A 23,125-nucleotide genomic window follows, 5' to 3' on the forward strand; every position below is an offset into this window, starting at 1 on the left:
AGACTAGATATTAAAAATAAAGTCACATAATTTTGAAGTGTATTTAACATCTTAACCAGTTTTCAATTTTGCTTGGAAAGAAAAGTCCTCCATATGTCCTTTCTCACTCTACTCTTTACTCCACAGTATTAATGCAGTCAGGATTTTACCTGAGGATGGTGCTTACCTCAAAATATAATATTGCACTAAGTCACAAGGCAACCCAATAATGACTAAATGGCTCAATGAAGGCTATTCAGCTTACAGAGGAAAAACGCAGCTACCATAAGTGGTCACAACCCAAGGTACATGGGTGAAGTGAACAACTGTCTTTCCAAACTCCCCATTCACTGATTTAATATAAAAGGAAGGGTATAATGTCAATGATCCAATCTAAGGAGTCCCATGGAAATGAATGTTCAAGGTAATTCTGACCTATATGACTTGCATTGGATATATAGAAGAGTAGGCCAGGCGCGGTGGCTCATGCCTGTAATCTCAGCACTTTGGGAGGCTGAGGCGGGTGAATCACCTGAGGTCTGGAGTTCGAGACCAGCCTGACCAACATGGAGAAACACTGTCTCTACTAAAAACAATACAAAATTAGCCGGGCATGGTGGCATATGCTTGTAATCCCAGCTACTCAGGAGCCTGAGGCAGGAGATTTGTTTGAACCCAGGAGTCGGAGGTTGTGGTGAGCTGAGATTGCGCCATTGCACCCCAGCCTGGGCAACAAGAGTGAAACTCCGTCTCAAAAAAAAAAAAAATAGATGAGTAAAAAGATTTTTAGTCTCTTGTACTTGAAAGTGTTGCTTTCATAGAAAGCCGTATATACTTACATATCTACATCGACATCTAGATACCTATATCTCTATGTATGTATGTATGTACTCATGCGTCTATACACTTAGAAGTGTGGTTTAGATTTTTCTGTTCATATTTATCCAGGAGACCGACTATGTCTTTCTGATTTACTAAATTAACAGTTCTATTCTTATCTCTAATTAATTCCTTTAAAATGTTTACACACACACACACACACACACACACACACACACACACACTTCTTTTTTTTTTTTACCTGGTGGTATCCAAGCTACAAATACAGAATAAGGCCCAATTACTGTGATATTATATGGAGGATAGATTTCTTCTGGTGTTGACATAGGTGTTTGAACAATGTAATCATCACTAGTACTGCTGCCACCTCCAGTTTTGACTTCTAACTTGTAAGTGTATCTATATTTAAAAAGAAAGAATTGTGATAAGGCCATGCACAAGAGACTTGAACAATGATTACTAGTTTTTGTATCAATTGCTTAGTCCTAAATTTGTGACAAATTGCAAACTCTTGTCCCCTTTCCAGAAACTTGACTTGGTAGTTTTTCTTGCACAGGCAACATTGTCTCCAAGCCATTGTAATTTCAGCTGCTCTTAAATTTATTTTTAACCTGCTAGTAATTCATAGCTTTTCTTGAAGATTTCAGGAAAGTCCTGGAGTGTGCTGGTGGATTGTGGAGGATTCAAATTAATCTTCCCCATTTTTAAATGGGTTGGAGTTCAGGGAAATATGTTTAGAGAAAGATGTTTTTAAATTGATCTGCTATTCCTTACAATAAAATGATATTGATCTCTACTTTCTACAGTAAGACATCTGTTGATTTAAGATATGTTTTTGTCTCTGCTGAGAAATGAATGGGAATGAAATGCAAATATGTGGAACTTTTTCCTCTAAAACTATTCACATCTATATGTGGTGTAGCAAGTAGAGAAACACTGTACAAGAAGAAAAGAGAGTTGACGGAAAACAAAACTCTTTACATCTCTTTTATTGCTAGTTCAAGGATGCGTGTTTTTGAAGATAATTTGGTAATTTTTAAAGTTTAATACTTCATGTATTTTGTATATTTAAAAATTCTCATGCTTTTATGTCAAACAGAAGACGAATTATTTATATTTTTAAGAAATTTCGTGAAGTCTAAAGACTGAATGATTTAGCACTTTCATCAGTTATTGAATGGCCAATGAATGAGGAAGTTAATTAAACAATTTAACAACTTTCAGTGGGACATGCATTTCTTATCAACCCAGAGAAATGTACAAATCCTGCTGTATGATTGGTAAAGTTTTCTTTTAGTTTACCTGCTATTGGGCTCCAGGTTTTTATCAGTGAAATTCTGCTCCTCACTGCCACCCAGGAAAAGCAAGTTTCCATTACGACTCAATTGATATTGAGAAATGAGGCCATTGGGCTTTTCTGGCAGACTCCAATATAATTCCACTGTTGTAGAATTGATGATAATGTGTCGAGGTGTCACCCAAACTCCTGGCAAGAATAACGCAATGAGGTTTTATTGTTAGGATAAAATAAACAGTATATCAAAAGTCACACCATCCCCCCATGAACTGTGATATTTTTTCTGTTGATTTAAAAAAATATCTAACTGTATGGAACAAAAATACATAATTGGTGTAAATATATTTTTATTACTTTGATTATTTTATTTTTGAATTGCCTTTGGAAAGTGAATGTCAGACAACTAGCAGTGGATAATTTCTCTGCCTTGGTTGTCACTCTGAGAGTATTTTAAATCAAGGCCTGAGAGACCATCTGGGGATTTCAAACTTTTTAATACGATTTACCTGGAATATGTGAAAGTAAGCATAATCGAGTATGTACCTGAATTATACAATTCAACAAATGAGTGCACTTTCCCTTCTTCTTGCACATCAGTGTGATGCTTTCTTCTCTTTTCCTCTCTGGCTATGCCTCTGGCCTCATTTACTGGGATCTCTTCCCCTCCTGGACCTTGAAAGGATGTAATGCCTCAGAGCAGTATGCTCTGTTCTCTCTCTCCCCTCTGCTTTTCTCTCTTCCTTTCTCTTCTTCTTTTTCTCTCTTCTCTTCTCTTCCAACACCGGCTTCCCAGGTGATCTTCATTCAGTATGGGTTTTAAATATGCGTATGCTGAAGACCCCCAAAGGCATATCTCTAGATCGAAACTCTGAGTGTCAGACTCAAGAATCCAACTGTTTGCTTGACACCTCCATTTGGATGACTGATGATATATCAAAAACTAAAGACATGCAAAACAGAACTCTTGTTTTTCCTGTCTACAATCTATGTACCTCCCAATCTTGTCCATCTATCCATTTTCTTGGACAAAACACACAAAAATAATGATCACTGAGACTTTCACCTTTCATACGCCCAAATGTAATCTAACATCAAGCCCAGAAGATTCTATAATGTATACTTCCCTGTATCTTTACTTTCACTTCTCCTGGTCCAAGCCACATTTCTCTCTCTCATAAACTCCTGTCATAGCTTCTAAACTTGCCTCCATGTCGAAATCTTGGCCTTCCATATTCCATTGGAATCTTTATAAAAGTGTATAAAGTGAATATGTAAGCCAGTGTCATCTTTATGAACCATATAACCCTTTTGAATTTATTCATATAATATAATCCCAATTTCTTTTTGTGACCCATATGGTCCCACATTTTATTGGCTCTGGCCTAAGTGGCAGCATTCTTTCCACCATTCACAGAGCTGTGGCCATACCAGATTCCTTTCTATCCCTAGAATGCTTCAAGTTATTTCCTGCACCTGGGCTTTTGAACTTCCGTTCCTTTGGCCTGGAACACCTTTGTTCCCTTACAGCATGGCATTTTTGCATTTTGTTCTCATATGTGGAATTGTTCTTATATGTCGAATGTTCTCATATGTTCTCATAGTTCAGTTACTTGTGTAACTATCACCTTATTGATAAGGCCTCATTTTAGCACTCTCTTAACTCTAACTTGAACCCCATCTAATGGAGTCCCAACCTAGTTTCTCTGTATCGCATGGCCTTTTCTATTTCCTTCTTAACACTCAAGACATCATAATCAAATTCTGTCTTTGACATACTATTATTTTTACATTATATGATGGTGCAGTCCTCTCCTTTCTCTTACTTTGATGCAAAGTTAGTTCCATGGTAGCAGGGATCTTCTCTGTCTTGTTTGTCAATGTATCTCTACGGATAACACAATGCCTAATACATGTTTAATGAGTAGATTTATTGTAAATATATCTCCTGCAAAATGTTATGCTAAGCACTGCAGGCAGTTCTAGGGAATGCAAAGATGACTAAGACGTGGCTCACTTTCAAGGAGTTTATACTTCTATCTAAAAAATAAAATATACACACAAACAACTGTAATTCAATGTCAAACATTCAAGTACTCTTACAGATGTACAAATCTATTGATGGAGAAGCCAGCAGTGAGAAAGTTCAGTCCTACCACTTTATGTTGTCATCTAGTTATACTCTGATTAGACACTGTAAATCTCTTCTGGAGATTAAAAAAACTCATTTCAATATTAGGTTCCCTGTAATCAATAGCTTTTGCTTGATTGTATCTCCTGTGTAAGTTACTCTGTACAGGATAAGATTTTGACACTTTTAGAAGAAAAATTTTCAGAAGAACAAAATGCAATTTATTTAGCAGCATCCTGAAAGAAACACGATAGATTTCAAAAATGTCTCAAACATCCCAACTTTCTAAGGAGCAATATATTCCTGAGAAGAAAGTAGTTCATTTTGTTCTGAGAGTCTGCTCTGTTCTAGATATTTGGAAAAATTCACAAATCATAGTACACATTTATATGTGGGTTTCTCTTCCAACAGCTGCTAGATGATTCAACCAATCAGAGTTTTGATTTAAATGTGATATTAATTTGTTGATTCAAAAGATAAAGTATAAAATTTTAATCAATAATATGCTTCCTGCAATTATATCTTTTTCACCTTGAACGATGTATTAAAAATCACCAAGGTACTAGAATGGCTATTGCTTGGTTTCTGATTTGAACCAGTCAATAAAGCCTGTGGATGTGGAGGAGCTAATAAAATAAAATGAAACATAATTTTGGGTTTGTTTCAACCTTTAGGTAAAAGTTGAGTTTATTATTTATACCGACTGGCAAAAGCTCTTTTCAAGTTGGTAATAACTCCATGTCCATTGGTTTGATTGATAATATGGAGTTCAAATGTATATATAACTAGAAAGTGCTGCATTTTTACTTGGATGGTGATATGGGGACATCGTTATGTTGGCAGCTGCAAGAAATCTTTGCTAGAGTAAGACAATCTTTGGTGAGATATATTAATGAGTCCGAGGTGGAGAATTTGTCCCCTTCACCATGTAACTCCAGCCTAAGTCTCAGGTGAAACCAGAAAAACCTATTCTGTATAATAAGGGAGCAAAACTGAGGCAGTTCAAGTGAAAGAAATGAATAGTAGGGAGGGAAGTAACCTAGGAGGATGGGGTGGGGTAAACTAGCTGCGAGGTTAAAAGGGGAAAGGTAGAATTAAACCTTGGTGGGCCTTTTTACACAATGACAACCAGTAGAACATGTCTACTGTATTTGTTTTAAATTTATCTTGAGTTGCATGCCATATTACCCACTTCTCATGTCCCTACAAATCTTCATTCCAATTCAAAATTCCCAGCATTTATTGTGGATTGTTTTTCTCCTGAAATCTGGTGATAGGAACAAATTTTGTATTAGCTGATGTCAGGGATGCACTGAATTCCGGACAATTTAGTATTTGTTAATTTATTCACTCAACATTCTACCCGACTTTGTATCATTTTCTGTGTTGGGCACTGTGGATGGGAAGATAAAGACTTATTCTTATCCTTCATGGAGTTCATGTATCATGGTGAATAAAGATAAGTCGATAAAAAGTTGTACTCCAGTATGATACATGCTTTAAGAGAAGGAGGCACAGTAGCTGTTAGAACACTTAGAAAGGGTAACCTGACACAGACTGTGGGGAGAAGTGGAGATGGGTAGGAAGCAGGTGGTTGTAGTGGAAGATTTCCAGAAGGGGAGATGCGTGAACCAAGTTTTGAAAAGGTGGGCGTTAACTGAGTGAGGATGTAGGGAAAGGGAGTTCAGGCTGAGGGGAACCCACATAAAGTCCTAGAAATGTGGGCAAGTATGGCAGGACTGCACATACCTTGGCATGGCTGGTGCACTGCATGGCATGTGGGGAAGACGGAAAGCCTTGAAAAATTGATAGAAGTTAAAACTTGAGGGGTCCATGTTGCTTTGCTAAGGAGATATGGATGTATGTCTTCCTGGAAGGAAATGGGATTTTATGGAGGTGAATAATATGACATATTCTTATTTTGTCAAAAGAGGAAAAAGAATCAGGATGTGGGATGTGAGAAAGAGGAAAAATGACTAGAGGAAGGGAGCCTAGTTGGGAGGATCCAGAGAACTTCTCTTCTTACAGCTATGAGGATCTGAACTAAGGCAGTGTTAAAAGGGATGGGAAAGAAGAACAATTTTTTTAAAAAAATTCTTAAGATTTAAAACTAATTAGATTTTATAAAAAATTACGTATCACATATGGAAAAGGGAGCCATCAAGAATGTCAAGCTTTGGGCTTAGGTGATAGGTAGGTGGTAGTATTTGAGAGAAGAAAAGCAAGTTGAGGAGTAGAGTGGAGTGGAAGAATTAAGTGGCGAAGTACTGAGGTTAAAGTTTTTGAAAAACGCCTAAATATAAACATGTAGTAGACCAGTAAATACATAGGATTTAAATCCATAAGTGTAGCTTTAGTGAGAGCTTTAGTATTTGGTAGCTCTCAGCCTTCATTAGGAGATAAAGCCAGTACTTGAAAATTCCAGAAGAGCCTGGGTGCTATAGTGTAAAGAGTAGAGGAAAAAACCAAGGGTGTGTAAACGTTAAAAGAAGGGCAGAGGAAGAGGAATCTGGAATGAACTGAAAAAGACTGGGTCTTCTTTTCCTTTCTGTTTCCACATTATCAATGCTAGAGGAAAGTATGTCTGCAATTTTGCATGATTTATCTCTAAAATGAATTAGAACTCACATGGATGGCAGTAATTGTAGAAAAAAAGAGTAATAATTCAATTCAAAATCTTCCTGTTATTTGACTAAAGGTACAGGTACACAGTTTTCTATGAGGATAAAACTGTAGAGAACTGTGTCCAACTTGTCAATGAGGTTGTAATGTACATTGACTTTTTCTTAGACTGAAAATGAGAGGCAAGTGAAAAGAGCTCAGCTTGCGTTGGCTATGCATAAACACTTCTTTTTAATTCTTTCCATGTCCACTTAAAATACTCAAATATGAGATCTTCAAATTATATCTGATGTACTTCAAAAATGGCATTTTATAATTAGTTATCTCTGGGTGGATAATTTAAAGTGGTATACTTGTTTTCACTTTACAGTAAAACAACAGAACTTAATGTGATTGCTAAGGTGTTCCCAAGTTAAGCATTCACACTATATTTATTTCATATATGGGTTATATACAAATGGCACTTATTCAGCCAGAAAATGGCCCTAAATCCATGTTTCTTCTGCAGAGGAAAGTCCATTTCATCTATTATTTCTTTGCATAATTATTTGTGTTAGACGAAAGATAAATAAAGTTAAAAAAAAAAAAGAAATCAAGGGCATTTCTCGTATCACATTACCCTGAACTGTTGAAAGCTACAATTTTTAAGTCATAAAATGTAAGTCATTTCAAGAAATTTTGTTGGGAAAATTTCATATTTCCAATGAATTTAAATATATGAATTTGGTAGAGAGAAATGGAACAAGAGATTCTGTTATTATATCAGGCTTGAGTTTCAGCCAAATCTGGTTGATAGATCCTTTAGAAATTATCCATTATCATCAAAGTATCCATTTGATAGTTTACCTTTCCAAAAAATCCACTGCTGGTTTCTTCCTTTCAAAGGAACACTAAGCTTTTTGACATGAAACATTCTTTATATAGAAAACATCATTAGTGAATTCCTGGTGAGGAGCCATATGCCCCATATGTGGAATTTTCCATTTTATTCCCCATTTACTGGTAGGAAGTTCAGGTCTAATATTCCGAGGTACAACAATCCCTTTCATTAGAAGAGTAATGGACAAGTAGTTCAGGAGTCTATGGTGGTAATTAACATTGCATTTCTGTTTAGAAACTTATTTATGCCTTGGTTTCCCCATATGAAAAATAGGCAGATAATGAAGATTAACAAAATAATTAGTTGATCACTAACACATGCCACTGAGTATATTTTTCTTTTGAAAGTAAATGACACCACCCATCCCACCTCCGAACACATGGGTAACCATTGCTATCAGTTGGTGTGTATACTTCCTGGATTTTTTAATGCATTTATTTATTAACCATTAACAATAAATACCATTTTCTCAGTTTGTTCTTATATATTAATATAATGTCATAACTTCCTCTTTGCATGAACTGGTCATCTCATTCTTTTATACTGGTGCATGGAATTCCACAATATGAGAATAGCTGAATTTATTTAGCAATTCTCCTACTCACAAACATTAAAATTGCTCCCAACATTTTGCTATTAAACAAAATAAATGCTTCAATAAACATCCTGGTGCATGCCTCCTTGAGCAGTGTGGCACAGTTTCTGCCATAAATGATGAAAATAGAATGGCTGTATCATGGGAAATCAACAATTTAAATGTAATAGACATTTGCAATTTGCCTTCTAAGGTGGTGATTCCATCTTACATTCCTTCCAACTGTGTCTGGTTGTACATCTCTGTATATCACTGTTCATTTGTCAAAATCCTTGTTTGTTGTGGTCCATCTCGGAAGTCATCTGCTCCATAAAGCCTTTTTTGATGTCATCGGTGGGTTTCTATCTCTTCCTCTTCAGGCCAACCTTAGCACTCTATTCATTTGTTCTTTCTTAACATCAACTTTCAGATTTTCTCTCTTCATACAGATCTTTCTCCTGTCACTTCTACTTGATTGTCAGTCTTGAGGGCAGAGAACATTTTAAACAACTTCAGCAGTGAGCATGGTGCTTATTATATATTAGACGCTCCCAAAATATTTAACATCTGAGTTTTTGAAAAATTTCAATAATAATTCTTCTTTCCACAGAAAATCAACTCTATAAAGGTTAAAGAATTGAAAGCGAACTGACCTTGGGAAGCTACACCTACATGAATCAAGCCTGAAAAATGGGAACCTAGAATGCTATTTTATTTTGTACATATCAACTTTATTGCCTCTTCCTTATTTGTTATGAAGGAGTTTACAGATTCCACCTCAAAATGCTATGTGAAAATTTCTTCCCTCAAACCATGGATATTGTTTCATTACCTTCAGGAGCTGCCTGCAGTGTCTGACCTAGAAAAGGCTCACTTGAAGTGCACCCAGCAGATGTACAAGCTGTAAGAGTGAAGCTGTAGTTGGTGTATGGCTGGAGACCTAGAAAAAGCAAGCAAGAAATAAAGTGCACCTTAAGAGGATTATTTATTATCAATTAAGTACCAGAAGTAACATGCAGAGTTGTAGATATGATAGCCAAAACATTTAAGAGTACTCTCTAAAACACTCTTTAAAGAAGGTCTGAACCTCATAAGAGGCTAAGTATTGAGCAAAATTTCATTTATCACTGATAAACTAATACATTCTCAGCCATAGAAAAGACCTTAAAATTCATGTGAACCATCCACCCTTCTCTTGATTCCCTATACAAGATGTCATTGAAGAGGCTGTCCCGCCTATCGGATCAGAGCACTCCGTCTCTCAAAGAGCCCATTTCATCTTTAGAGAGACTTAGAGTTATCCTTATTTTGTTTGAAAGTCCTTCCTTATATTGTGATGTAATCTTTCTATCACTTTCACCCCTGGGGACATATAGAACAAATCTAATTTCTTTTCCACATGACAGTTCTTCAAATGTTTGTAGACAGTTATCAAATCCCCCCTGAGTCTTCTCTTCTCCAGGCTAACCATCCCAGTCTCTGCAATTGCTTCTTATATAAATAGGGGCAGGAAAATAAAAAGAAGGTTAGATTCAACATTTTCTTGCCCCAGGCCATATTCAACTCATATTAACGCTAACCAACACTTTTGTTTTTAAACCTCGCACTGTACCTAATGCGCCCTTTTTTGAGGTGTGTTGATTTTGTCTTTACACATAGATTAAAGCTAATTTGGAGAAGAGATGGTGCTTATTACTTCTTTCGTATTCAGAATATGATGCAGTATGGTAATTGTTCAGTAAGTTTTCAGGGAGAAAAGAATGACAATCCATCTAAAATAGAAGTTGTATATTGTTAGATTTTGCTGTTCTGTGCGTGGCTGGTGACCTTGTTAGAGTTACTTAGCTTCTCTTTGCCTTGGTCTACTGATCTGTAAAATGGGGAATCATTATAGCATCTAGCAGACAAGAGAAGATGAAATAGGATACTCAAAGTAGTATTTCATTCTAGCAGAAGCAACTTTAAAGCTCAGCAGCATTCAACAAGGAGGATATTGAGGCTTAAAAGACATCTCTCCCTTGACTCTTGGGAAAGTTCAAACAATGCCAAAGCTCTCTTTGAGAAAAAAATAGTATTTTAAAACAACAGGACTTAGCCTATTCGTTAAATAATTGAACTAAGTTACAGATGAATCGAATGATTGTTATGCTTATTTTTTCACGTATTTTGAGCTACATTTTCACATATCTTGTTCTTTTGGTGGAATGACTGTTCCTTCAGAGATGTTAATGTGTCACTTTGTCTATTTATGCAGATTTCTCCTCAAATACTACATTTTAAAAATTTTTGACCACTTTATCTAAACAATCCACCCATCCCTTTTTATCCCCTCACATAATTTTCTTATTTCAGAGCCTTCAACCGTCTCTGATGTTTGCTGTGTCTCTTGCTCATTTGTTATTTGTCTCCTGCTTTAGACGTATGCTCTGAAAGAACAACACCTTTGTTTTGCCTATCTGTATCCTTAGGATTGTGACAGGCACAAAGTGTGTGTTTGTTAAATGAATGAAAAAATTAGCCATCTCATCCGTTTAGAACGAGAGCAGTAGTCTGGGTTCTCCGCTAAAGCAATAACGTTCTGCAGCTGGAGCTGCTCCAAGGGTTAGCTTCAGAGCCCTTTCTATTTTTTTTTTTTATCAACTTAGTGATAAGATGCAGGCACTTATTTGATTATAATCTTCCGTTTGGTTGCTTTGGAGGATTTACATAATTTTGATATTTACCTGATTTACAGATGAAGAATATGACTAAAGATCTAAGCCATACCCAAGCCACATATGTTTGATAAAAGCTCATGGGAAAATGCTAAGATTACAAAATGTAGAGCTCAAAATAATGGAAGGGAACATTCAAGAATGAAACTCAGAGGTTGCAGTGGCAAACTCGTTTAGCTCGACAATGTCTCCCCTTCATTCTCTTTACCGACAAAAAGGGTCTTGACCAGTGTGATACCATTTTACCTGAATATCTTATTTTCCCCATTTAGAATATAAGCCCTTTGAGAGTAGAAATGGCATCACTGAGTGAGTCTTTTTGGGAGGTCATTTTCCCCTATAGTACCCATTTTTAGGCATTCAATGTTGCACAAATATTGCTTAAAGAAGAGCATGCCCACCATAGTGTCCCATAAGGATTGCAGGGATATGAGGCTACGATGTCTATCACCATGTGACCTGACCAAAAAGGTCCTTCCTCATAATTCCATCGGTATCCCTGTCCACAGCAATGATTTCATTGAGTTGGAGATATTTTTTAGTTGCAGAATATTAATAAAATAACAGAAACTAATATAATTTGTGGGCAATACACATAGTCTAGATTGTTTCCTGAATACCAGATGTAAATATGGTAGCTAAAAGTAAACAGATATTTAAATTTTTTTCTCGAATATTCTGACCAAAACAATGGCCTCAGTTATCTTCCTTATTGTGGTCGTGGCTGGTCTGATTTCAGACATGCAGTGACTGTTAAATAAAATTTTAGGATGGGCATTAGGGAAAAAAGAAAATTCATAATCACAGAGGTTTGCTAAGGTTGATTAGAGGATTGAGAGTATTTGTAATGAGAATCGTAGCTGAAAGGAAAATTAATGTATATAAAAATATAAATTGTCATTTCTTGACAAAGCCTTTCTGCAGCAAGTTGAGTGGTCTCCATTTTACTTACAGCCTAGAATTTGAGAAGGCAGGTGTTTAGGCATGGTACAGCAGTAGAGCATCCAGCACCTTAAGGATTTTTGATAGAGGGAGGAAAGTGCATCAGAGGAGTTTGCTACAGGTGTTTACATTAGATGGGATAGGTTCACCTAGCAGGATATGGGGGTAAGGCTGGTGGAAGGAATTTGCTTCTCTTGAAGCTACTGGGGTACTAGAATCAAGGAGGAATGGCAGACTCAGCACTGAGCAGAAAACCTTGGTCAAGAAGTCAGAGGAGTTCAAACATATTGTCAAATCAAGAGGAGTCAACATGGTGCACTGAGGAAAGGAGACAAAGATTGAAGAACCAGGAGGATGAGAGTGGGAGACATGTCTGCAAGTGAATATGGGGAGAATGACAGTTTTACTCTAATTCATTGGCACTTTATCCTCAAGAGCTGTGTCTGTCCCTGAAATGTAGCCATGCTGACCAGTTTAATGGACCATGTGGGCAAAGGGTAGCAATACTTAGGCTCATTTCAAATGATGTTTGCTAATGTGTGTCAAGCAACTTCACATCTGCCATATTTACCTTCCAGGGTCTGTTCCTGCTTTTTATAGCAAAACTCACATTTTCGTTGGATAAGCCAGTCATTTGTCCACTGTCAGGCTTTGTACTTTATTTAGCGTTGACTTCACCTGGACTGAGGAGTGCATAGATGACCCAAGCCTGAATACCAAGCTCTATGTTCTCCCATCACATAAGAGCTAGAGCTAACAGTATTTAAGTTACTCAATGGCTGCCTTCCCTCTGAAGATTAAGCAGCATTTAGAAGACATAAAAATGGTAGAAACCATTGCAGCTGCTCTTTATTAAAATATTATTTTAATTGGCAAGTCATAATTGTATACACTGTAATTGCTCAAAACGAAAAAAAAATGTTAAAAGAATTTAGTTCAAACACCAGCACAAAAACTATAAATTAAGAAAAAAAATACCCAACAAACAAAACTCAGGGTGTTTTTGTTTTCGTTGTTCTGTTTTTAATTCTCTTTTCATTGGACTCTATACATTAACTAAATATATTTCATGAGAATTGCAGTTATTTTCAAGGAAGTTAGTTATAAGATTATGTAAATGACATACTAGCAAAAGTTTATTGAGCATGAACTACTAGTTGGCCCTCTTCTGTGCACTTCATGGGTGTTAATATAATTAACGCCCACACTAACTTTCTGCTGTGCACGCTATTATTTGTTCATTATACAGATAAGGAAGCTAAGGCACAGAAAGTTGGAGGAAAGTACCTATGATCACAGAGATAAGAAAGGGCCGGGACCGGTGGTACGGTGGCTCATGCCTCTAGTCCCAGCACTTTGGGAGGACGAGGCGGGTGGATCACCTGAGGTCAGGAGTTTGAGACCAACCTGGCCAACATAGTGAAACCCCATCTCTACCAAAAAAAAAAAACAAAAAAAAAAACTACAAAAATTAGCCAGGCGTGGTGGTGCATGCCTGTATCCCAGCTGTTCGGGAGGCTGATGCTGGAGAGAATTGCTTGAACCTGGGAGGCAGAGGTTGCAGTGAGCTGAGATCCTGCCAGTATGCTCCAGCCTGGGTGACATAGTAGCTAGACTGTCTAAAAAAAAAAAAAGAAAGAAAGAAAAGGAAAGGGTGAGGCCAAGGTTGGAACTTGGGCAATTACACTGAGAAATATGGCCCAGAGCAACTGGGTTAGGCTTCCCAGCCTTATAACAAAAACGATGACATAAATAGCTCAAAGCCCAGTGAAATTTCTAGTAATATAAAAAATTCAAGTGGGACTATATATTTAAATATTTTCATTTTGAATATTATCATGAGTCATGTAGTGAGATACTGAGTCATGTTCTCTGCTAAGAGAGCAGTCTGAAATTAGACTATTTGGGTTCTAATAGTTATCTACTTACTAAGTACTTGACTACAAGGAAGTTTTCTGGCTTCTAGGTTCCTCAGTTTCTATATCTATAAACTGTAGGCATGATAGTAGAGGCTGCTTAACAGGCCTACAGATTAATTTAAGGGAAGGCAATATCTAAATCCATAATTTAGAAAATTTAAAACCATATTCTATCTTTTAGTTTTTATATTTTTCATATTGTCAGAGGACTGGATTACTAATAGGCTTGGTTCAGATAATCTGTAAGAAAGCATCAACTACCATCAGGCATAGATGATTTACATGAACCTGATGACCTTTCATATATACGACTCTGTAAAACTCAATAAAATGAACACATTTCAACCGGAATTTGCTGTCATTTTAAGTAAGCCTCTATCGGTAGTCCTTAAAATGAGATATGTATGACATACTAGCAACAGGCAATGAAAAGGGCACACCAATTGAAAACTACTCATGAATTGATCAGGATGAGAAGAGGGAAATAAAGAGATGTCTCAAAGGAACCGTTCCAACTGTAACTTAATCCTGAAGTCGAAGAGTAGAAGGAGAAAAGAAAACATCATTCAAGTGCTCAGCATTGAATTAGAAGAGTAGGAAATAGCAGTTGTAGAGTACAGAAAGGCAAACGCATGGAGAAAAGCCAAGTATTTAACATTTCAGTATAGTGAAGATTACTGTGGCTGCAAATTACCTGAATTTCCCTACAGGGAATCATGTTCTTTTTTAAAGGAAAGAAGCATAATATAACCAAACTCATTACAATTACACTTCCAAGTAACATTACTTTGAAGAGTAAATGTGTGCTAAAAGGGACTGCAAAAAGTCTGCCTTTAGTTCATAAAAATATGATTTGGAAAACAAAACCCATGTCTATGAAAGTTAACATTTGATGTACTCTATAAAGAACAGCTTGCTTCCAATTTTTAATCTCTTGATAAATAGTCAAAAAAAGGCACTTTAGCCATTATAATTTCACATAGCAAGTGCTACTTCAAAACATTCAGCCAATTATTCTATAGTGTCATCTGTTATGTTCTAAAGAATTACCAAATAGCCCTACAGGATGTGTAATTCAGTGAGTTCCTCCATTAGCATGTTTAGTGATTAGCTCAAGCACTGAGATGCCTGAGTTACGTTAAAAAGTTTTTGTTTGGTGCTTATAAAGTATTGTGAATAACCATCCTGCGGGTAAGTCATCTGTCCTGGCACCAGTTCACCCAAACTGGATGTGTGGTCTGGCCCCTCGGCTGCTCACATTCAGTCTCTTGCTAATGATATAGGAGTTAAGAAGAAATCACTTAGGCAGATAGTAAAGGTATGGGAGTCCTCGGTAAGCCTTTTCTTTTCAGTAAAAAGCCCCAAATAATTTTCTAACAAAGGGCAAGCATGTAAAATCGAGCTGCAGACATAGGTAAACAAGCTGGGTGCTTGCATGGGTGAATGTGGGCAGGAACTAAGGACTGTACATGTTCAAGATGGAGGCTCCATCTTCCCTTCTCCTTGTCAGCCACTTGTACTGTAAGGCTCAGACAAGATGGAACCAATCAACTGGAAGGCCCGTTTGCATAATAAGATTAGGGTGGGGTGACCAGCCTTCCCTTCCCACTATGCAAATGTCATACTTGATCGAACCAATCTGTGAGCCCTATGTAAATCAGACATTGCCTTCTCCAGCCTGCCTATAAAATCTGCTTTGGTCTGTTGCCTCCCCACTTTTCGGATGTCTCTCTCTCTCTCTCTCTCTCTCTCTCTCTCTCTCTCTGTCTTTCTCTCTCTCTCTCACAAGGAGCTGCTCTCCTCTCTCCTTTCTTCTATTAAACTTTCCACTCCTTAACACACCCACATGTGTCTGTGTCCTGAATTCTTTCTTGGCGCAAGACAACGAGCCCCAGGGTATATACCCAGACAACTATAATGATGTTGCTTCCTTTTGCCCTCACTTGCCTGGGATCTCACTAAGTGATCCCTTTCGGAGCATCTCTGCCTACTGAGATTCCCAGGAACTTCCAGCATCCCCTGGTGATCTTGACTGTGATGGATAGAGCCATATCAGCATTCTATTTAGATCAATCTGATAATCTGTGAAAATCCAGATGTTCAAAACTGGTATACAAAGGCATCATGGAATTACTTTACAGACATCTAAGGTACCTTTAAATTAGAATTTGTTTTACAGGATTTGATTAAGGATTATTTCGGGAGCTCACATGCTAAAGCCATCTTTTCTGGATGGCATCATTCTTCACAATCTCAACAGCTGCCCATTCCACTTACCCAAGCCAATTTCTTCCCCGCCATTGAGCAGCATTGGTACTGTCCATTTTCTGTATTCATGCTTTATGAATTCAGTTGATACCTCATACGAACTGAACATCAAAACATCAAAACAAAGGGACTCTTGCATTGCACATGCCAGTAAGACCACTTCATGACTTTTAATTCTGACTACTTGCTATAAGCTAACTTGCGTTATTAATTCTATATTTCATTTGAAATTCTGGGCCATAGTTTAGGCCCCTCTCTCCAATATCTTCCTGATCCCAAGACGCCTTTCCTAAACAAGTTACTTCTTTGGCAGACTCTCTTTAGATATACATCAGCATTAAGACTATTATTTAGACACCACCAAGGAAAGACCCTTTTTCTTTGGTGGTGTCTAAATAATAGTCTTAATGTTGATGTATATCTGGAATAAATATAACAACAAAAATATAATATTAATTATATCTTTGATATATATATTTTGATTTTAGTGACAGTATTTTCATAAATATTTTCATAAATACTTTTCCTCTTTCAAGTTCAGTGTTATGCTAGACTGAGGATTCTTCTCTGCATTTCCAGGCAGACTTTTCTTCTCTAAAAACAAAATGTGATGTCAGGTGGCAGCAAAATCTGATGTTGCTCAAACGTGAGACAATGAGGACATTGCAGAGGGAAGGGGGTGGCCAGAACAGGAGTGACAAAACAGAACTAGTATCTGGCAAAGTACATTGGAATATCTGGCATTTAAGGGGAATTTAAAAAAATATCATTGTCTAGGCAGCTATCAATTCTAGTTCTTTGGCCTTAATATTTTATCAATAGGCAGGTTTTAAAACACAAAAAAGTGGTTGATGCCACACTTTTTTTTCTTTTTTTTTTTTTACTTTTTTGGTCAGGCACAAATTTAGTTGTTCTCAGAGTTGACAAAATGAAAAGCAAATAAATTCTTATCTCTATTTTCACAGGTCCCCAATGCTTGGTGGTCAGTAATTACATAGTAACTGGGGGGAATGCAGCCTGGAGCATTGCAAACAACCATAGAAGAAACTCCCAAAGCTTTTTGAGGACATTATCACCATCCTAGTTTTCTTGCTATCTGTTTTAATTAAAGAAATATACTGCAGTTAATTCCAGACCGCTGGAGATCAGGGTTGGCTTTGTGGGCTTCGACTGTGCAATCAAACACGGTACCATGCTTGGAAGCACATGAGCTTACTTCTATGCTCTGCTTTCATTGTCTTGAAATTTTAATGATTTCTGAACAAGGGGCCTGAATTTTCATTTTGTACTGGACCCCACCATTTTGTTGCCAGATCTGTCTGCGATTTAGATACGTTTGACAGTGGCATTTTTATCTCCATTCAAAACAGAATGTAGTCAAATACTAGTTTACTATTCAGTATTTATTCATTTGACAAACGTATTTTGAATATATTAAGTACTGTGATAGGTACCACGAACACAATGGCAAACAGGAAGCTACTGTCTCTGTACTTAAAAAGCATAACCTATTACTAAGTGTGGAACAGAGACAAGAGGAAAGGCTATTAGAATAAAATGTGATAATTACTACGAGAGCAAAGATAATATGGGAACACATAGCAGAGGTATCTAAAAATAAAATCCCTTACAAAGAATTTCTACATTTTGTTGTATTGGTGGTTAAAGTATGTTTTCTCTTTTTCCAAGGTGAAGTGTAAGGTATCTGTTTCAGTATAACATTATTATTACATTTTCTGCTACAACCAGCATTGTTAGGGTTTATTCTATTTAGCACACAAAGTTTTCATTAACTTCTAGGAAGATGAGAAAGGAAAGTAAATTATTCTTTCCTTGCTAATTTAATGCTGGTGGGGTTTTCCTTTTAAATGAAATGCAACGATGAGTAATTTCTAATTAATTATTTTGAAAATAGTTTTCCAGAGTTAAGAGACACATAGGCCCTTATTATACTTGATGCTAAACAGGACATGACTAATTCATTTTTTTTCTGAGTGGCCTTAATTATTTAGTTAATCCTTTCTTCTATTCCTAAACTCACATTAGGAGGCCCACGTATAATGTAGAGGTAGCCCAAAGTGAAACAATGCCATAACTGATGTCCAAATTGTTCTGTACAGGATGGTGGATGTGTTTAGTAATAAATGATATGAAAAGGTCTTTTATTGACAAGCTGCCATGCGCTGTTTGCATTAGCGAATATGAGAAGATGATGGCTGCTACTCCTTCGTCCCCATGGTATTCAGCTCACTGAGATAGCAGAAAACGCTTCAGTTTACTTAAAGCATTGATAACACCTCTAAATAATTAACCGAGGACTTCCTGTCTTCAATTACTTAATGCTTTTTTTAACATCTTGAGAGGATTATAAGCAATTTATGGATTTCACATGATGAGTGCATTTGCCACTATTCCCACAAAGCATTTACGGGATCATGTTTCTAAAGCTTTGAGGTAATTAAAAATAAGCATGGAGACAATGGGGCTGAGGCAAGGTGCTCCCTTTCCCTCCTGTCATTCCTAAGGACCTAGATTTTCAGGCTCCAGGACGACTAGTGCTACAGCTTTATTAGTGCTGTGTTGCTTAGGGAATGCCAAGCTTTTGGAAATGATGAGAAAATCAAAACATTTATCCTAGGGGGTTCAGGCAGCATTTCCATCAAACATTTAAGATGGAACAGAAAATAAATTTGATTATTTTAGTTCATTCCATGAACTCAGTAAAACAGTCATTCACACCATAAAATACTTCAGTACTACATTTGGTCAGTCAGCTAACCGTGGAACTGAATTTTCCTGGGCAGATGAGTAACATTATATAGATCTCAAGTTTCAGATTATCTAATGCCTAGCACCATTCCTGTCCCCAAAGAACTACATATAGGAGGCTCTGTACTTGGTAAGGTTTTGCTGAATGAGGACTTATTTCTTTATTCTACAAAGAAATCCCTCTTTAGGGCTGTATTGGGCAAGTGAAATACTCTCTAAATCTATTTAAAACAATATCCATAGGAATTAAAACAAAACAAAAGTAGAACAGGGAGATTGGTCAAAGGACTCCTAAAGGCTTTTACCAGATTATGATTTTTTACTGTTAAGTAAAAATTAATATTATATAAAAAAAAACCTTAAAATATTTATTCTAATAGTAGGATTTCTGGCACCAAGATATGTGTATGAAATCTACTCTGACATAAAAATAGCCATTAAAAATGTCAATGAAAGGAAGAACTGGTAGGGTGAAGTTATTTAGAGAAAAATCTTTGCAATTATTTTATAATTAATGAGGCTATCCATCCTGTTGGTTTGAACATTACAATTGAATTTGGTCTGTTGGTGTATAAATGCTGATTTCCAAAAAATGAAACCAATAAAGTAGCAACAATTCGAAGCTGATGCTGGTTAAGTTGATAGATACTACAAGAAGAAATTTCTTTAGCCATATATCTCAATTATTGTGAAACCTTTGCTGGTACAGTCTTAATGTGCCTAAACTTGGTTTTCAAAACCCTGTAATTAACATTCCATTGCTTACTCCAAGTGACTCATTTGATTTTTCACCACTGCATCCTGTATAGAGCTCTGTTTTCAGTTATTTCTTTTCTTGTCAGTCTTCCCTATACATGAGAGGATCTTAAGAGCAGCAGTCTTATTTTAGACCACTTAGTGTACTATCTGGAAAACTGCAAGCTGGCAATTCATTTTTGGGAGAACGAAATGATATTCTGATTTCCTTTCAGATAGAGGCAGTGAATGCCTTGGATACGCTGAGTAGGTTGGCTTTCTTCTTCATCTTTCAAATATGATTATTAAAAACATCTCTTACAAGGATGTGATGAGAGTCAGGTCAAAATGCAAACGTTTCTTTAAATGATAAAGCACCACATAGAAGTAAGGTTTTATCATGTAAAACACCATTATTTCAATCACTTGTGATGATTTCCACTTCAAGTAAAATAAGATAAAAGAAATAATTTTGATCATTCATATATGAGGGCTTCTCCCAACCCCATTATCTTTTTTTTTTTTTTTGGAGACAGAGTCTCATTCTGTTGCCCAGGCTGGAGTGCATTGGTGTAATCTCAGCTCACTGCAACCTCCACCGCCCAGGTTGGAGTGATTCCCCTGCCTCAGACTCCAGAGTAGCTGGGATTACAGATGCACGCCACCACGCCCAACTGATTTTTGTATTTTTAGTAGAGACGAGGTTTTGCCATGTTGGCCAGGCTGGTCTCGAACTCCTGACCTCAGGTGATCTGGCTGCCTCGGCATCCCAAAGTGCTGAGATTACAGGCATGAGCCACCGCACCCAGCCTCAACACTATCATCATTGATTTAGCCCAGGATCTTGAGGTAAGGAATACAATGTGCCAGGCCAAGAGTTGTATTAAGCACCTTCTGCAGGTTTACTGCCCTTTTGGAAAAATACTGGAGATTTTGTCAATGAATGCTTGCTTATGTGTTAGGGAATTGTGGCATTTAAGAGTGAAAAGTGATGAATTTATTTTGCCACCCTGTGTAAGTGTAACCTGTGTCTCTTCTTAGGAAAAATCAGTCACATTTTTCCAAGGCCTTTCTGCACTTCTCTGTGAGTTTCATTATCTGTGCTATCAACACCCCCTGCAAAAAGTGCAGTCCAATGGAAGGAGGTCATCCACTCAGGAAGTCTTGGAAGGAGGTGGCTGACAATGGGAAAAAAGGGAAAGTTTATACAATCTTGCCCATGGTCTTAGAATTTAAACTTAACAGGGTTGTTTGGGATGATTCAGTAGACTCGAATAATGAACTAAATTACTTAACTTCTCAAAGTATCCTTTTCTGTAAAATGAAGGTAGTAATTCACTGTACATCTTAGGTTGGTGATGGAGAATCAAATTGCATAGTGCACGCAAAATGCTTAGGACCGCGTCTGGCACATATTAAGTTCACTTCTTCCCCAAACATTTATTTAGCTCCTATTAATGTGTTCAGGACTATAAGTGCTAGAGGTACAACACTGAACAAGTAGATAAGGTTCCTGCTCTCTTGGAGCCTACATTCAAGTGTGGAGAGACATAAAAAGACAAAAAACAAACACTAAAATATCAGGCAGTGAGAGGTCCATGATGGAAATAAAACAAAGTGATGCGGTGGTGTGTTAGAGAACCTATTCGAGCAAGTAAGTCAGAAAATGCTTCTCCTCCCTTCAGAAGTGGCATTTAAGCTAAAACCTGTTAATTATTATCATAATCACTACTAGCAATTATCTAACATATCATTGTACTGTACTAATAGTATATTATTAAGGCTAATGATAATAAACATTATAATAAATTAAAAAAACACAATTGCTATTAATTAACATTCCTAATAGTAACAAACAGTCACAATGACTCCACTGTCAACTAGTCCTGTGTATTAATTATCCACTTGATAGACAAATGTTAACCTCTGGCTGATTTTCCCGTGCCTTCCAGTATATTCTTGGCTATCTTGGTCCCATTAACTATGAGTATATCCTTGGGGAATGAAAATGCATCTTACTGTTTGTTTGAAAAAAAAAGTTAATACTGATGCAAAAACCCTTCACATAATGCATATCAAGGCCAAATATAAATTATTTCTGAAGTTATCTGCTGTTGTGGCGTATTGCTGCCAGTGTGGGCTCTTCTATTAGCATGGATAAGTGGGACCTGACCATATGTCAAGAGAACACGTCCTTTCGAAGTGACCTCATATATCAAACACACACCCCTGGGATGCTTTGCCCCCCTAACCACAATGACAGACTCCTCCAGTAGGATTTCCTTTTTTTTTTTTTTTTTTTTTTTTGTTTTCTCACCTGTGACCGTATGCTGTCTCCTGTCAGTGGTGTCAGTGTGGATGAGACCTTTCCCAACCTGCCTGATCTGGTACTCTTTAATGACGCCGTTTGGTTTCTCAGGGACACTCCAGCTCAGATGCAGAGCCACTGCACTTAGGGCTGTGATGCTTGGTGGCAGGATGCTCTCCGGAACTCCTTGGGTAGTAGCTGCAACTACCTGAAGACGTAGGAATTAAGCAGCAATTTATTGTAATAGTACACTAGCTATCCTGATCAACGAGAATGTCACTTTTGTTTTAAAATGTTGTCTGGCCTGGCATATCATTAGCAGGGGCTTGGAGAAGCAGTTCCCTTTTTTTCATTTTTTTTCCCTCCCAACCTATTTAAACAATGAAATCTGACCTTGAATATATTACATAAGTCTCACACTACCATTTATCACAACAAGTTCAACAACAATTTTGACGGCAGAGTGCAGCCCTCAGTGTTTAAACAAGTAAAATCTGGCTGGCAGACTGTCTTACTAGAGAACTCTTGATAACTCTCTTCCATATGGCCCATCAGTGTCTTTGCATTTTAACAGCCTGATTTCATACATTTTAAGCACCAGTAAATATAGAGCAAAAGCCACATCTGAACTTGCTTGCATATAATATGCTTTGAACAGAATAAATGGGCAGACATTTCGGTACTCTTCCCATGATACCTAGGATGACTTTATAGTGTCTGCACCAACTTTCTAAAGAAAGAAACAAGTCACAAGAAAAAAATAAATAAATTACTTAGTCAATATTGTCAAAACATAGTTTTGGACAAAAATTGGCTTCTTTCATAGAATTAACTTTTTTCACTTTGCAAACAATTGCTTTGCATGTAGCAGGCATGAAGTGTGCCTATGCAAAAAGCATGGAATTGTTCTAGGGCTAACAACTTCTGACTGGGCCAATCAGCTACCATCTATCTATCTAAATGGTGGCTCACTCAGAAAGGTTTCCAGAAGTCTGTTGAACAAAATGTTGCATTCTTGCACTGTGGCTGAGCAGTGTGGCTGAATGTTTCATTTGGATGGCTCTTGCACAGTGTGCAAAGATGTTGCTCTTCTAAAGTTTTAAGCATATGAAAAGAATCAGAGCTACTCTGTGTAAGTTTGTTTCCGCCT

The 23,125-nt window shown here is 37.0% G+C and overlaps 1 protein-coding gene across 1 annotated transcript in view; it reads right to left on the reverse strand.

Moving 5' to 3' along the window:
• The window catches only part of USH2A (usherin), an 843,890-nt gene that overhangs the window by 135,630 nt on the left and 685,135 nt on the right, over positions 1 to 23,125 (reverse strand). Inside the window, exons 56-59 of the mRNA XM_031015607.3 lie at positions 21,985 to 22,183; positions 9,153 to 9,260; positions 2,122 to 2,305; positions 1,061 to 1,218 (exon numbers count right to left, since the gene is read on the reverse strand). Coding sequence (XP_030871467.3) covers positions 1,061 to 1,218; positions 2,122 to 2,305; positions 9,153 to 9,260; positions 21,985 to 22,183 — 649 coding nt within the window. The remainder of the gene's footprint in view (positions 1 to 1,060; positions 1,219 to 2,121; positions 2,306 to 9,152; positions 9,261 to 21,984; positions 22,184 to 23,125) is intronic.

This window comes from Gorilla gorilla, chromosome 1 (assembly GCF_029281585.2).
Source record: "Gorilla gorilla gorilla isolate KB3781 chromosome 1, NHGRI_mGorGor1-v2.1_pri, whole genome shotgun sequence".
In the NCBI taxonomy this organism is placed as follows: Eukaryota; Metazoa; Chordata; class Mammalia; order Primates; family Hominidae; genus Gorilla; species Gorilla gorilla.